We start from the raw sequence: 15,077 nt of genomic DNA, 5'->3' as shown, positions 1-15,077 counted from the left end.
TTTGGACAACTCTTTGATCTTGGCCATGTTAGAAGTTGGAGTCTTACTGATTGTATGGGGTGGACAGGTGTCTTTATGCAGCTCACAACCTCACACAGGTGCATCTGATTTAGGATAATACATGGAGTGGAGGTGGACTAACAGGTCTTTGTGGGTCAGAATTTTAGCTGACAGACACGTGTTCAAATACTTATTTGCAGTTGTTACACACAAATAAATCATTAATAAAAATCACACATTGTGATTTCTGGATTTTTATCATAGTGGACATGCACCTATGTTGAAAATTTCAGACCCTTCCATGATTTCTAAGTGAGAGAACTTGCAATATAGCTTCTTCTTCTTCTTCTTTTCCTTTCGGCTTGTCCCGTTAGGGGTCGCCACAGCGTGTCATCTTTTGCCATCTTAGCCTATCTCCTGCATCTTCCTCTCGAACCCCAACTGCCCTCATGTCTTCCCTCACCACATCCATAAACCTTCTCTTTGGTCTTCCTCTCGCTCTTTTGCCTGGGAGCGCCATCCTCAGCATCCTTCTACCAATATACTCACTCTCTCGCCTCTGAACATGTCCAAACCATCGAAGTCTGCTCTCTCGAATCTTGTCTCCAAAACATCCAGCTTTGGCTGTCCCTCTAATGAGCTCATTTCTAATCCTATCCAACCTGGTCACTCCGAGCGAGAACCGCAACATCTTCATTTCTGCCACCTCCAGTTCAGCTTCCTGTCGTTTCTTCAGTGCCACCGTCTCTAATCCGTACATCATGGCCGGCCTCACCACTGTTTTGTAAACTTTGCCCTTCATCCTAGCAGAGACTCTTCTGTCACATAACACACCAGACACCTTTCGCCAGCTGTTCCAACCTGCTTGGACCCGTTTCTTTCCACTTCCTGACCACACTCTCCATTGCTCTGTATTGTTGACCCCAAGTATTTGAAGTCGTCCACCCTCGCTATCTCTTCTCCCTGTAGCCTCACTCTTCCCCCTCCACTTTTCTCATTCACGCACATATATTCTGTTTTACTTCGGCTAATCTTCATTCCTCTCCTTTCCAGTGCATGTCTCCATCTTTCCAATTGTTCCTCTGCATGCTCCCTGCTTTCACACTGCATATGACAATATCATCTGCGAACATCATGGTCCAAGGGGATTCCAGTCTAACCTCATCTGTCAGCCTATCCATTACCACTGCAAACAGGAAGGGGCTCAGAGCTGATCCCTGATGCAGTCCCACCTCCACCTTAAATTCCTCTGTCACACCTAAGGCACACCACACCTCACCATTGTTCTGCTGCCATCATACATGTCCTCTACTATTTTAACATACTTCTTTGCCACACCAGACTTACGCATGCAGTACCACAGTTCCTCTCTTGATACTCTGTCATAGGCTTTCTCTAGATCCACAAAGACACACAATGTAGCTCCTTCTGACCTTCTCTGTACTTTTCCACGAGCATCCTCAAGGCAAATAAAGCATCTGTGGTACTCTTTCTAGGCATGAAACATACCTATACTACTTGCTCGCAGATACTTACTCTGTCCTGAGTCTCCCTACTACTCTTTCCCATAACTTCATTGTGTGGCTCATCAACTTTATTCCTCTATAGTTCCCACAGCTCTGAACATCCCCTTTGTTCTTAAAAATGGGAACTAGAACACTTTTCCTCCATTCTTCAGGCATCTTTTCGCCCCGCTAGTATTCTGTTGAATAAGTTGGTCAAAAACTCCACAGCCATCTCTCCAAATTGCTTCCATACCTCTACCGGTATGTCATCAGGACCAACTGCCTTTCCATTTTTCATCCTTTGTAGTGCTTTCTGACTTCCCCCTTAGTAATCATTTCCACTTCCTGGTCCTTCACTCTTGCCTCTTCAACTCTTCCTTCTCTCTCATTTTCTTCATTCATCAACTTCTCAAAGTATTCTTTCCATCTATTTAGTACACTACCGGCACCAGTCAACACATTTCCATCTCTATCCTTAATCACCCTTACCTGCTGCACATCCTTCCCATCTCTATCCCTCTGTCTGGCCAACCTGTAGAGATCCTTTTCTCCTCTTTCGTGTCCAACCTGGTGTACATGTCTTCATATGCCTCTTGTTTAGCCTTTGCCACCTCTACCTTTGCCCTACGTCGCATCTCGATGTACTCCTTTCGCCTCTCCTCAGTCCTCTCAGTATCCCACTTCTTCTTCGCTAATCTCTTTCCTTGTATGACTCCCTGTATTTTGGGGTTCCACCACCAAGTCTCCTTCTCCCCTTTCCTACCAGATGACACACCAAGTACTCTCCTGCCTGTCTCTCTGATCACCTTGGCTGTCGTCGTCCAGTCTTCCGGGAGCTTCGGTTGTCCATCGAGAGCCTGTCTCACCTCTTTCCGGAAGGCCGCACGACATTCTTCCTTTCTCAGCTTCCACCACATGGTTCTCTGCTCTACCTTTGTCTTCTTAATCTTCCTACCCACCACCAGAATCATCCTACATACTACCATCCTATGCTGTCGAGCTACACTCTCCCCTACCACTACTTTACAGTCAGTAACCTACTTCAGATTACATCGTCTGCACAAAATATAATCTACCTGCGTGGTTCTACCTCCGCTCTTGTAGGTCACTATATGTTCCTCCCTCTTCTGGAAATAAGTGTTCACTACAGCCATCTCCATCCTTTTTGCAAAGTCCACCACCATCTGCCCTTCAAAGTTCCTTTCCTGGATGCCGTACTTACCCATCACTTCTTCATCGCCCCTGTTTCCTTTACCAATATGTCCATTACAATCTGCACCAATCACAACTCTCTCGCTGTCTGGGATGCTCAGAACTACTTCATCTAGTTCCTTCCAGAATTTCTCTTTCAACTCTAGGTCACATCCTACCTGTGGTGCATAGCCGCTAACCACATTATACATAACACACTCAATTTCAAATTTTAGTCTCATCACTCGATCTGATACTCTTTTTACCTCCAAGACATTCTTAGCCAGCTCTTCCTTTAAAATAACCCCTACTCCATTTCTCTTCCCATCTACTCCGTGGTAGAATAATTTAAACCCTGCTCCCAAACTTCTAGCCTTACTACCTTTCCACCTGCTCTCTTGGATGCACAGAATATCAACCTTTCTCCTAATCATCATGTCAACCAACTCCTGTGCTTTTCCTGTCATAGTCCCAACATTCAAAGTCCCTACACTCAATTGTAGGCTCTGTGCATTGCTCTTTTTCTTCTGACGCTGGATCCGGTTTCCTCCTCTTCTTTGTCTTCGACCCACAGTAGCTGAATTTCCACCGAGGCCCTGTAGTTAGCAGTGCCGGGGGCGGGCGTTGTTAACCCGGGCCACGACCGATCCGGTATGGGATTCTTTAGATGAACGCTCATATTTGTTTGGCACAGTTTTTACGCCGGATGCCCTTCCTGACGCAACCCTCTGCATTTATCCGGGCTTGGGACCGGCCTACAGATTGCACTGGTTTGTGCCCCCATAGGGCTGCATTAGAACTTGCAATATAGCAGGGTGTTCAAATACTCATTTTCTTCACTGTATAGTATGAATTTGAAATATTTTTGTGATACCAGTCATGGAATCTTTCTACTGTTATTTTATACTTGAGGGTGTTTTATAGGCTGGACTGTTAAAAAACAAACAAAAAGATTTTGCTGAGAGCTATGGGATCTTAATGAGTCATATTTCACTCACAAGTTAATGTTATGGATTTCATTTCTTTGTGTGATTTAAGTAGCAGAAGTAGCAACCAAACTCTCTGCAAAACAAACTGATCCTTACATAATTTTGTAAATATAACGGTTGGGTGGAATTCCACTTCCTCTAAAATTACTAAATTCAGGAAAGAAAGAAAAGGGGAAAAAACCCAAAAGCTTGCTGGAGTTTCCAAACACTTTTGTTCAAGTTGTGTCATGAATTGGCCAAGAGCCGGTGAATGGACCACAATTCAGAAGTGAACGTTTGAAACAGTTGCACAGGGTTTATTCCAAACAATTTACACATAACAAAATCCAGCAAAACCAAACGACGTCAGTAAATGGTTGTCAAAATACCAAAACCAACCTGGACCTGTGTGCTCAATTAAAACAAGTAAACATGTAGATGCAAGAACAAAGAACACAAGCTCTACTCAAACAAAATGATGAACAGGGAACTAAGTACTTAAAACCAAAAGTTAAGTACTTCTGGTAAAATCACGAGCGTATTAGGGTGTTTTTCATATTATACAAACGTGTCAAGCAAACAAGCCTCATGAACCCAGGCAATCATATACCGCTGTTTTGCAGTTCCATGTCAAAATTATATTCAATCAGTAAATTTAATATGCTTACAATTGCAAATTTATTCAGGTATCACTGATTAAAATGGTAAACACAGCGGTGGTGGCAACCACTAGGTTCCTTGCTACTCACTCTCGCCAAGCAATCATATACCATGTTTCTTTCACATGAACAAAACATCCATAGCACAGTAAAATTATGCTCAATCACTAATTTAATGCACAAAAACCACTAATTTATTATGTGGTCATTGATTAAAATAGTAGAATACAGTGCAAACACCATCCATGCACACCCAAGTCCAGCCTTTCAGAGCCCAGGAGCCGAAGCAGCCCAGCCACCTTACCATACAAAAAGCCTTTATTATGTCACATAATCAAAGGCCTGTCTAAAGTTACGATCCCTAAACCTTTTTCAAGCCTGATAAAATAGTATAAAAAACACGGCTTTGTGACAGCAATTTAATGGCCGTGTTGTTTCAATAACGCAAAAATTTGTGTTATGTCATTGTTGGAAGACGCTTTTTTCCTCCCCGTGTGTTCGTTTAGTTTCGGGTAGTGAGAATGTTGGTTATCCAAATACAGGCTGGAGATGAACAGTTTCTTCAAAGCTTTTACTTACAGAATATTCTGGGCACAAATGAGTGACAGACAATGTAGCACAGTGCAAAGATACAAAGGACTTGCAGCATTCTTATACTATCAGAAGGGTCCGCATCACTAAAGTATGAAAGGAAAACAAAGAGCATCACATGAGAATTGCATCATAAACCGGGCGATAAACATTTCAGCAAATTCACTTAAGGTTATCTGATGAGTTGGCATGCTTCAAACATGAGTTATACAGTCATGACTAAATATGAGCAGAAGACACACTTCAATCCCCCTTTCGGACTCGAAAGAGTCTTGAAACCGGGAGGGGCTGGTGCATTGGGCCTGAAGGGGGAGCAATTCATCCATTCTCAATGTTGGCAGTAATCAATCGCTGACACAGCAATCTTTTCCTCTGGATGAGTCGAGCTGGGGCGCAGTCGGCTTCTTCAGGACCTTGGGGTTAGACTACCTGGTCCCAGGTTGATTCATCGGGATTATTGTGCCCGTGTACCGTGAAATCAACCCTTGTAGAATTATGTCATCAAAAGGTGCCAGCCGACACTGGAGACGCGGTTTTCCGGTTGTCGTCAGGTGGAGGGATTGCTGAGGCCTGGAGATGTTTGTTTTTGAAATGAGTTCCATTGTCTGATCTAATTTTCCTAGGGAACCCGTGTGTTGGAATGTAATGAGATATGCTTCTGGCCATCCTGAAAAAGAATCTACTATAACTGGCAAATACCGGTAACCTGACACTGTTTTAATCATGTCAGTAAAATCCATTGAAATGTCAGTAAAATCCATTGAAATCACCTGACCAGGAGCATCCAAGTCCGGATCGTGTACTCCCTGCGGTGGTTTTGTTGTAGGCATACTGTTATACCGACCGCAAACGCTGCAGTCCTGCAGTTCACCTTTAATAATTTGTCTCATAAAAGGATGCCACCAGGAGTGGAGTCGTCTCAATGTTTCATCCACACCTACATGGGATGTTCCATGGGCTTCAGAAATTAGATTTTTCGCCATATGCCATCCTCATCTTTGACACCCCCTTTCGACTTCCACATACTCTTTTCTTCTGGACTTGCCTTTTCCTGCCACACCTTAACTGTTTCTACTGTCACCTCCTGTTGATTTTCACATTCAGACTCACAATTAGTTGGAGTGTTGGTCGGTACCCTGCAGCCTTTTTTTGCTGCTTGATCTGCTGATTCGTTACCTGCTGATACAAAATCATTAGTTCGAGAGTGACCTTTGCATTTTATTACTGCTACCGCTGTTGGGAGCAGTAACGCATCTCGCAATTTGAGAATGTCGTCCTGATGTTTAATGGGTGTACCGGTTGCAGTTTGGAAATTGTTTCGCTGCCATTCTTTTAATGCAACATGAACTGTCATGTGTGCATACGCTGAATCTGTGTAAATGTTTACTGAGTGGTTTTCTGCTAACCTGAGAGCTGCTGTCAATGCCAAAATTTCTGCTCTTTGTGCTGACTGTGAGCCTAAAATTCTTACAGCTTGGACTTGTTCAAAACCTGTTTCTGTGGGTACGGTTACTGCAAATCCAGATTGAAGGCCATCGTTGCCCTTGAAGCAACATCCATCTGTGAAAAGAATTAAGTCCGGGTTCTCAAGCGGTGTCTCATAGAGTTCAGTCCGAAGTGAGTCTTCTTTCTTTGTTCTTCGTACACAACAATGTGGTTCTCCTTCAAGCAGACCTTCAGCCATGTTTACTCCTTCATGAATAAAGAGAATATGTGGTTGTGTTAAAATTGCCTCAATTTTCTTCTGTCTTCCTCCGGTCATGGTAAAAGCTTGACTTGTGACGTACTGGACTGTACTGTGTGATGTTCGCACAGTCAGTGGGTGATGGAGAACAATTTGAGGTGTTTTCTGAATCACTAGAGCTAGAGCAGATGCGAAAGCAGCACATATTGGATGTCTTTGCTCGTATTTTTCCAATGGAGTGGATGCATACCGACAGACTTGTCGACTTCCTCCTTCCCCCTTCTGATAAAGGGCAGCAGGCAAACTGCTGACCTTTTCAGATGCGTCTAGATAAAACATGCGGTTGTAATCAGGAATCGCAAGAGCCGCAGCAGCGGAAAGATGCTGTTTCAAGGAAATGAAGGAAGTATCTGCTTCCGTGGTCCAACAAAGAATATTAGAAAGGTTCCGCATACCCTGGTCATTTACCATCTGTCGGAGCGGGTAAGTAAGTTCAGGAAAGTCTGGAACATGATGTCTGGAGTAGTTGCAAAGACCAAGAAAGGCCAGCATGGTTTTGACATTCATTGGTTTTGGGTGATGAAAGATGTCATCTTTGTGAGAGGGAGACATTCCTGTGCCGTGGCGTGACGTCAGTCGTCCGAGAAAGGAAACCTGTGGTCGGGCAATCTGAAGTTTGGACTTGGAACACTTCAGGCCAACAGAGGCCAAATGAGAGAGCAAAGACCTGGTGGCTTCAAGACAAGAAGTTTCAGATGGAGCTGGCAGCAAGAGGTCATCCACATACTGCACCAGGAGAACTCCATTAGGCAATTCAAGCGGAGACAGCAACTGACGAAGACAGTTGTTGAAGAGTACGGGGGAAAGGACAAAACCTTGAGGCAGGCGATTTTAGGAGTAACTAACACATTCCAAGTGAAAGCAAAAAATTGCCTCATTGAAGGATGGAGAGGAATGCAAAAGAAAGCATTAGCCAAGTCAATGCAAGTGAAATCAGTGTGGGCTGATGTAATTTGGGACAGTGTCGAGTGAGGGGTTCGGGACTGGCAAAGTGGGAGTTAAAACAGCCGCATTAATTGCTCGCAGGTCATGGACCATGCGAAACTGTCCAGTGTCTTTCTTTTCAACGGGTAAAATTGGTGTGTTATAATCAGATTCAGGAATTTTACATAACACCCCTGCTTTAAGCAGCCCGTCAATTGTGTCCGAAATGCCAACCATCGCAGCCTCTTTTACAGAGTATTGGGGAACATATATTCGTCCTGGTTTCATCAGAAACGCAACAGGTGAGACATTGCAGAGACCAACATCAGTGGGATTCGTAGACCACAGCGACGCAGGAAGGGAATCAAGAAGTTGACCAGCAAAGTCACTGTCGGTTGTTTCACGTCAATGGTGCCTATTCAGAAACTGGTGCTCCAAAACAGAAGTTGTCACAAAAATGTGTTAGACTGAATCCAATAAGCATCAAGGGATGAGGAATAGAGCAATTGAGTGTGAAATGAATTTTGCCAATCTGTGGTCTGTGTGCATGTCAGGACAAACAGACCAAGATCCTTCGCTGTGTGCTGAGGCGAAACCATCAAGGAGACATGTGGGTGACAAGGAGACATAAAAGGATCCGGAGGATCCGCCATCTTATACCATTCGAGTTGTTCAGGAGTCAAAAACACCGAAAAGGCAACACCTGGTTTGCACACAAACAAATCACCCATGTTCAATTCCCACATGTTGTTATCAATGTCCTGAAATGCCTCGCTATAGATCTCTTCTCCTGATCTGTCATAGTACAGAGTGCAATGCATACAATCAGTTACCATATCATAAGATCTGAGATTATGGACGCAAGGTGACCAGAGAGTCCAAAAGTGCTCAGCCTCGAGCCAACCACTGGAGTCAATATCCACTCTTGCCCAATAGATGTCAGCAGTGGTGCATGCCATAGGGCGTTGTTCAACAAGCGGAAACTGGGAGGTGGCACCGGAGGCAGAGGCGGCAGAGCAGCAGTACGTGTTACCATCCGGAAATTCCAGGATAAGTCCATCAGAGCTGCATTTGATGAGAGGGCACGTGGCGATGAGGAGATCTCTGCCCAAAAGATTGACTGGACAGTTAGGTGCAAACACAAAAGAATGCAAAAAAGTCTGAAAAACATTGAACAGTCACTGGAGTGGTCAATTGCAGGGCAGTTTCTTCACCCTTGAATCCAACAAGTGAGATGGTTTTCCTAGTAAGAGAGGTATCAGGTGGCAGGGCTATGATAGTAGAATGCCAAGCTCCTGTGTCAACCATAAATGATAAAGTTAATCCTCCTACCATCAGGATCATCAAAGGCTCGTGCAGGCCTAAACATGTGAATTCAGGGCACCATCATTGTGCGGTTCATACTGCTGGTTTGGCACTGAGGGATATCCCTGTTGCTGCTGCGGTAGCTGCTGGTCTCTCTCGGGATTGGTTGTAACCTCGTCGATTGTAGCCACGTGCAGGTTGTTGGCCTCTGCCTCTGCCTCTCCATCCGGACACTTGAGGTTGCTGTCTGCAAGCGCGGGCCCAATGACCAGGCCGTCCACAATTGAAGCACGTGCCACGGCCACCAGGGGGCGGACCTCGACCTATGAATGAACCTGCTTGATACATCATGCACTCGGAACCGACAGAGGGAGATGAGATCACAGCATGAGTGGCTTCTTCCTGATTTTTCAGATATTGCAACTGCAACATAGCAAGTTGTGTTTCTGTACTTTTGTGTTTGTCTACCTTAGATTCTTCTCTTTAGCATATCTCCTCAAATGATGTTTAAGATGTGACAACCACCGGTCAACCTCAGCACCAGGAAGGTCTGGATTGGCCTCCATGGCCTGCGCCACAGACTTGGGAACGCCCTTCAAAATAGCTGCTCGGAACACTTGCAAATGCAAGGCGGAGGCTGTAGGAGCGTGTCCTGTTTTCAGAGAATAATCAGTGAGGGCACGGTCAACAAAAGCCGCGGCCTCCTCATCTGCTTTGGGAGGAAACACCATATCTGAGATAACACACTCGGGAAGTGGAAACAAAGCGTCCAGTGCTGTAGACAAGGTCAAATAATTTTCTTGTGTAAGAGCCTGATGATCGGGGAGAGAACAAAAACCTGAATTTTGCATCAGAGTATTCAACTGTGAAAGTGGACATGATTGTATAAGGAGGACATGGATATCACCTGCTGTTAACATTTGTCCCGTAACCGCTCTCTGCACTGCTTGAAGCCAATTTACACTACCAGATCGCAAAGGTGGAAGTTTCTGCATCAGCACACTCACATCAGTGGGAGAGAAAGGTTTGTAAAACATAGCAGAGTTACCAGTAGCCGGATCAACTTTGGCCAACATGGGAGCCTGTAAGATTTGGGAACGTGTCACAGGCCGATGAGGAGAAGCTGGACCTTCGGAAGATTTCTCGGGGTCTTCAGGACTTACGGTTTGATCCAGAAGAGAGTCGTGGTGGGAACCTAAAGATTCTGGACATGACACTCTAATTCTGTTATTTGGTTCTGTAACTGATCAATGTACAACCTGTTTTCCACTTCCCCACTTGAAGGGCCTCTACCAGCGTAGACAGCAAATTCCTGTTCTCTCTTCAGTCGTGCTGCTTCTTGTTCTGCGCGGAGGGCACGTTTCTGCTCCTCCACTTCAGCGTTTGCTCTGTTTTCATGTTCAGTGGTGAGTCTCTCAAGTTGAGCTCTCATATTTTGTGGAACCTCTTGATGTCTATTTAATTCTGCCTTGTACATTCCTAGCCGATTCAAACGTGTAAATGGGTCAGCTCTCAAATCTACAACTTTGTCCAATTTTCCTTCTAATTCTTTAATGGCGGCGGTCACTCCAGCAGCCAGAGTTACTGCAACCGTATTCATGTTTGATGTTTGTTGTGAGTGATGTCATGATCCTGCTGCTCCAGCACGAGCTGTGCGGGTGCCCGCATGGGTGCCCGCACAGGTGCGCTGTTTGGGAGGTGCACACCTGCGCCTCATGCAGCCTGATTATGCTGTGGATTTATATGTCCCCGATGACAACTGGCCGGCGCCAGTTCGTTAATCTTCATGTCCTGTTCGTGTGCTCCGGTATCCCTGATCGAACCTGTGTGTACCGACCTTCGCCCGTTCTTCGACCACCCTTGTAAGCCTGACTCCTTTGATACTTCTGCCTGCTTTGATTGTTCTCCTGTGTACCGACTCCTGCCTGCCCGCTCACCTGCTCTCTTCGCCCGACGCCCCAACTACCGCTGCTGCACCGGACTGCCTGCTCGATCCCCGACCTCGGCATATAATAAACATTTCTCCCTGAACTACCTTGCATCGTCCGAGTCCTGCATTTGGGTCCTACCCCCGTTTCGATGGGACGTGACAAGTGAGTGAGAGCCGTTTGATCATCTACATCTACTTCAAGTCGACCGGCAGTTACATTCAAGACTGGAGCCTGAAATTTCCTGGTGTCATGGTAAGGTGGTACACATGGGTCATTTGGAGACAACGCCAAAAGATGTTTCTCCTCCAAGTAAGGAGGCGGCGCGGAGGGCACTTTGGGTGTTGAAGGTACCAGACCAACACTCTCTTCCTTGACAGCCAAACGGGACAACTTTAACGCACATCCCATCGCCATCATCCTTGCTCTTGCTTTCATTTCCACAACTTTCTCAGCATTCTCTCTCACCTTTCTACCTTTTGGAGACAACCTGTTAGTTTTTTCCACTTCCAATTTGATCTTTTAGCACAAGCTTTTTCCGTTCCCCTCATTAATGTCACCAAACACGCAATTGAAGACATTGGAGGAAACCATCCATTCTCACAACATTTCCCTCATCCATTCGTTCAATTGTTCTTTCTCATTCTCTCATTCTTTTTCAGGCATGCTTTGATGCCTTGATGCCACAATATGCCACGTATGCTATCAGAACTATATACAAAAGAAAACAAATACTCATTAAATTCAGATTACACAAATAAATGACAAAACACACATAAGATAAATTCCTCACATGTTCACTTAGTACCACTTGTTCAGAATGGTTTGGTATTTGCCGCAAATCGAACCACTCCCTGTCAAACTCTCCCTGCATTTTGATTTAAATTGTCTTTTATCAAAAGTGGTCGAACCTCTTTGATTTTTTTCTTTTTTTTTTTCAAAAGTAGAAGTAGGAATTCTAGTTTCTAGGATTCTTGAAAGAATGAAACAACCTCTCCTAAAATAAAATTACAATTCCGCAATTCACTGTTCATCCGGGTATCTCTTCTCAACTTCTGTTCATCCGGGTATCTCTTCTCAACTTTTTATAGTGCACACTTTGTCTTTTGATTTCGAATGGGGAATTCTAGTCTCTAGGATTCTCCGAAAAGAACGAGACAACCTCTCGGTTCAGAAAGTTTTGTACTGGCTTCAACCCATTGGTATGTCTGCCAGTCACGGGATTTACAACCTTTTTGTGTCGGCACAACCTCCGATCACAGGGCACTTCTAAACCCTTTTTATTGTGGTACGCCCACACACTCTACGGGTTTCCAACCATTTAGGTGGTACGCGACGGTGTCCCACCAGGGCCTCTAACCCAGGACTATACCACCCACAATTTCCCCACTGTTCAACCAGCCAGAAACTAATTTCACACTGATACAAATTCAAAGGTGACACGGACCTCAACACCAGTTAACAAACAGAAGATCACTTTTGGAGGATAAATGTCCTCTCACCTTGTCAATTGTTGGCCGGCCGATGTTCTCTCTGTCAACCAACACCTCAGTCCGAAATCACGTCGGGGTCACCAATTGTTGGAGGATGCTTTTTTCCTCCCCGCGTGTTCGTTTAGTTTCGGGTAGTGAGAATGTTGGTTATCCAAATACAGGCTGGAGATGATGAACAGTTTCTTCGAAGCTTTTACTTACAGAATATTCTGGCCACAAATGAGTGACAGACAATGGCTGTAGCAGATCAGAAGTGCAAAGATACAAAGGACTTGCAGCATTCTTATACTATCAGAAGGGTGCGCATCACAAAAGTATGAAAGGAAAACAAAGAGCATCACATGAGAATCGCATCATAAAGCAAAGAGCATCACAAAATATCGGCAATCATAATGACTAAATCAAATCTATCCGGTAATAACGGGCATATTCCTACGTCCTGGTCTCTAGAAAACATTTCAGCAAGATTCACTTAAGGTTATCTGATGAGTTGGCATGCTTCAAACATGGGTTATACAGTCATGACTAAATATGAGCAGAAGACACACTTCATCATCTTCCGAAAATCTTTTTCAAATTTGAGTGAAGCAATTTACCCAAGAAGCAGTTTACAAAACTTGTGAATACAGATGGAAATGAATCATTGACCTGAGGTGGCTGAGGAAACATTACACCAATGGATTAAAAAAAAAAAACAAGCCTAAACACATTTGTTTAACATCACTTTTCACTCGTAACTTTCTAAAAAAAAAAAAATTAAAAATAAATAAAACAGACTTTGACTATAGGCAACAGTTACACGCCTGGATTGTTTGTGAGCCATCTGAGTACGTTACCTAGTATGGGGAAACACTTTCTTTGCTAATGTCACAGCTGAAGTAGGCGTTCAACTGAAATGTGATCAAACCAAGATCTGTTGAAAATCATCAGAAACTCTGCGTGAAATAAATATGTAATCTTTTTAAGGGGCAATTCTTTCGTGAGCAATGTTTTTAAGATAGAACTAAGGAATAAGTGCCATTGTTCACTCGGTGAAAAATCTACGATTTGACTATCATAGCAATGCAGATGATACACAATTTTATCTAGCACTGTCTCTAGATGCCTACAGTTCAATTGTGTAATTGTGTCACAGTCTAAAACATATAACTGGATGAAACAAAATGTTCCCATGTTAAACCACAACAAAAGTGAGTTAGTTTTCATCAATGAACAAAAGAGGATTCCTGTTAGTAAATAGCTCAACTCACTATCTTTAAAAACCCATGTCCAAGTCTGAAACCTTGGTGTTCTGATAGATTCTGAAAGATTGACCTTCAACAGTCATATCAAATCAATCACAAAAACTGCCTTTTACCATCTGAAGAAAATATCCAGAGTGAAGGCTTGTATGGGTCAAGCAGATCAGATTAGGTTTATCCATGCTTTTATCTCAAGTAGACTTTGCTATTGTAATGATCTTCTGATTGGACTCCCCAATGAGAGCATTAAACAGCTGCAGCTCATTCAGAATGCTGCAACTCAGGTTCTGAGCAGAACAAAAAGGTCAGAGCATATTACTCCAATTCTAAATTGTTTACACTGGCTTCAAGTCAGCTTTAGAATAGTTTTCAAAGTTCTGCTACTCGTCTATGAATAACTAAATGCTTTAGGTCCTGTGTGGGATTGATTCCTACGCAGTGATAGTGTCGATACGTGCCCTGTGACTGACTGGCCAGTTCAGGGTGTAGACCGCCTTTCGCACAATTTTAGCTGGGATAGGCTACGGCACTCCAACGACCCTTGTGAGGATGAGCAGCTTGGAAAATGGACATGAACAATACATGAAAGAAATGCTGACGGAATATAAATCCAGTAGGTCTCGGAGATTGACAGACACAGGTCGAATAGTGGAGCGCAAAGCAAACACGATGAAGCAGCATTTTGCTATGATGCTGCACACAAATGGAATAAGTTGGTCCGTGTGTTAATGTTTTTAAATCCAGGTTTAAAACTTTTATCCTCATGATTTTTATAGTATTTCCATTTTTACATATTTTTTGCAATGTATTTCCATTTTTAAATATTTCTTGCACTGAATCCTGTTTCAATTGTACTTATTTTTTTTCTCTGTTTTATCTGTTTACAAGCTGTTTTCTTCTTTGTTTTTAAATGTTTTTGATCAGTTTGATCATTAGTGATCGTGTGCATGAAATCCGTTGCATAAATACATTTGCTTTGCTTTACTTTAAGTAAAGGAGTAGAATCGATGCTCCTACTTCTGCTAGAGAAATATGAACTCACTAAGTCCAGTCATCATTATTAGTAGTTATGTTTGTTACCAAAACGGCCCACAATCTTTCAGTTGATACTTTTGTCAAAATGAAATTTAATTTGATGCAAACTGTGAATTCTAGTTTGCTTAACAACTTATCAATTTTTCATGAAGCAAATATTGTGAGGGACCACTTCACATTACACCTCCACTTAGTGGGCATCTCAAGAAGTAATTGTAAGTTTATTTTCCCTTTTCCTTGGCCCTTTTGGACTCTTTACCTGATGTCACCACGCTGCTAAGGAAGGTACTGCTGAGTTTGTTGTCTTGCAAAGGAGCCAATTAGTAGTCATACTTGTCCGGACTGCTCAGTACAATGTGTGTAAATCAACAAAAATTCACCATTAATAATCAGTTGGAATACAACCCGAAGTGAGCTGCGTGTATAAAGTATGAGATTACTTTTATCCTCCCTCCTTTTGCACACTCATTACGGAGTTTGTTGTGTGGCATCA

General features: G+C 43.5%; 2 protein-coding genes across 3 annotated transcripts in view; both read right to left on the bottom strand.

Annotated features, from left to right (window-relative positions):
• The window catches only part of ibtk (inhibitor of Bruton agammaglobulinemia tyrosine kinase), a 93,368-nt gene extending 80,794 nt beyond the window's left edge, over positions 1–12,574 (bottom strand). The window contains exon 1 of the mRNA XM_061821266.1: positions 12,318–12,574. The gene's annotated coding sequence lies outside the window, so the exon portion shown is untranslated. The remainder of the gene's footprint in view (positions 1–12,317) is intronic.
• Positions 5,493–12,307, bottom strand: LOC133501470 (uncharacterized). Of its 2 annotated transcripts, none has more exons than XM_061821267.1 (2): positions 8,915–12,307; positions 5,493–8,825 (listed from the first exon to the last, which is right to left on the bottom strand). In XM_061821267.1, exon 2 carries the CDS (start codon positions 7,208–7,210, stop codon positions 5,882–5,884), a length of 1,329 nt encoding a protein of 442 aa, XP_061677251.1. In that variant the 5' UTR covers positions 7,211–8,825; positions 8,915–12,307; the 3' UTR covers positions 5,493–5,881. The 2 variants fall into 2 exon arrangements, with proteins under 2 accessions (XP_061677251.1, XP_061677252.1); XM_061821268.1 differs by lacking the exon at positions 8,915–12,307 and having other exon boundaries at positions 5,493–8,702; positions 8,797–8,816.
• Positions 12,575–15,077: the final 2,503 nt, after the last annotated feature.

Source organism: Syngnathoides biaculeatus, chromosome 5 (genome assembly GCF_019802595.1).
Source record: "Syngnathoides biaculeatus isolate LvHL_M chromosome 5, ASM1980259v1, whole genome shotgun sequence".
Taxonomy (NCBI): domain Eukaryota; kingdom Metazoa; phylum Chordata; class Actinopteri; order Syngnathiformes; family Syngnathidae; genus Syngnathoides; species Syngnathoides biaculeatus.
The sequence above is the reverse complement of the archived record's forward strand: the minus strand, read 5'-3'. Positions and strand labels throughout refer to the sequence as shown.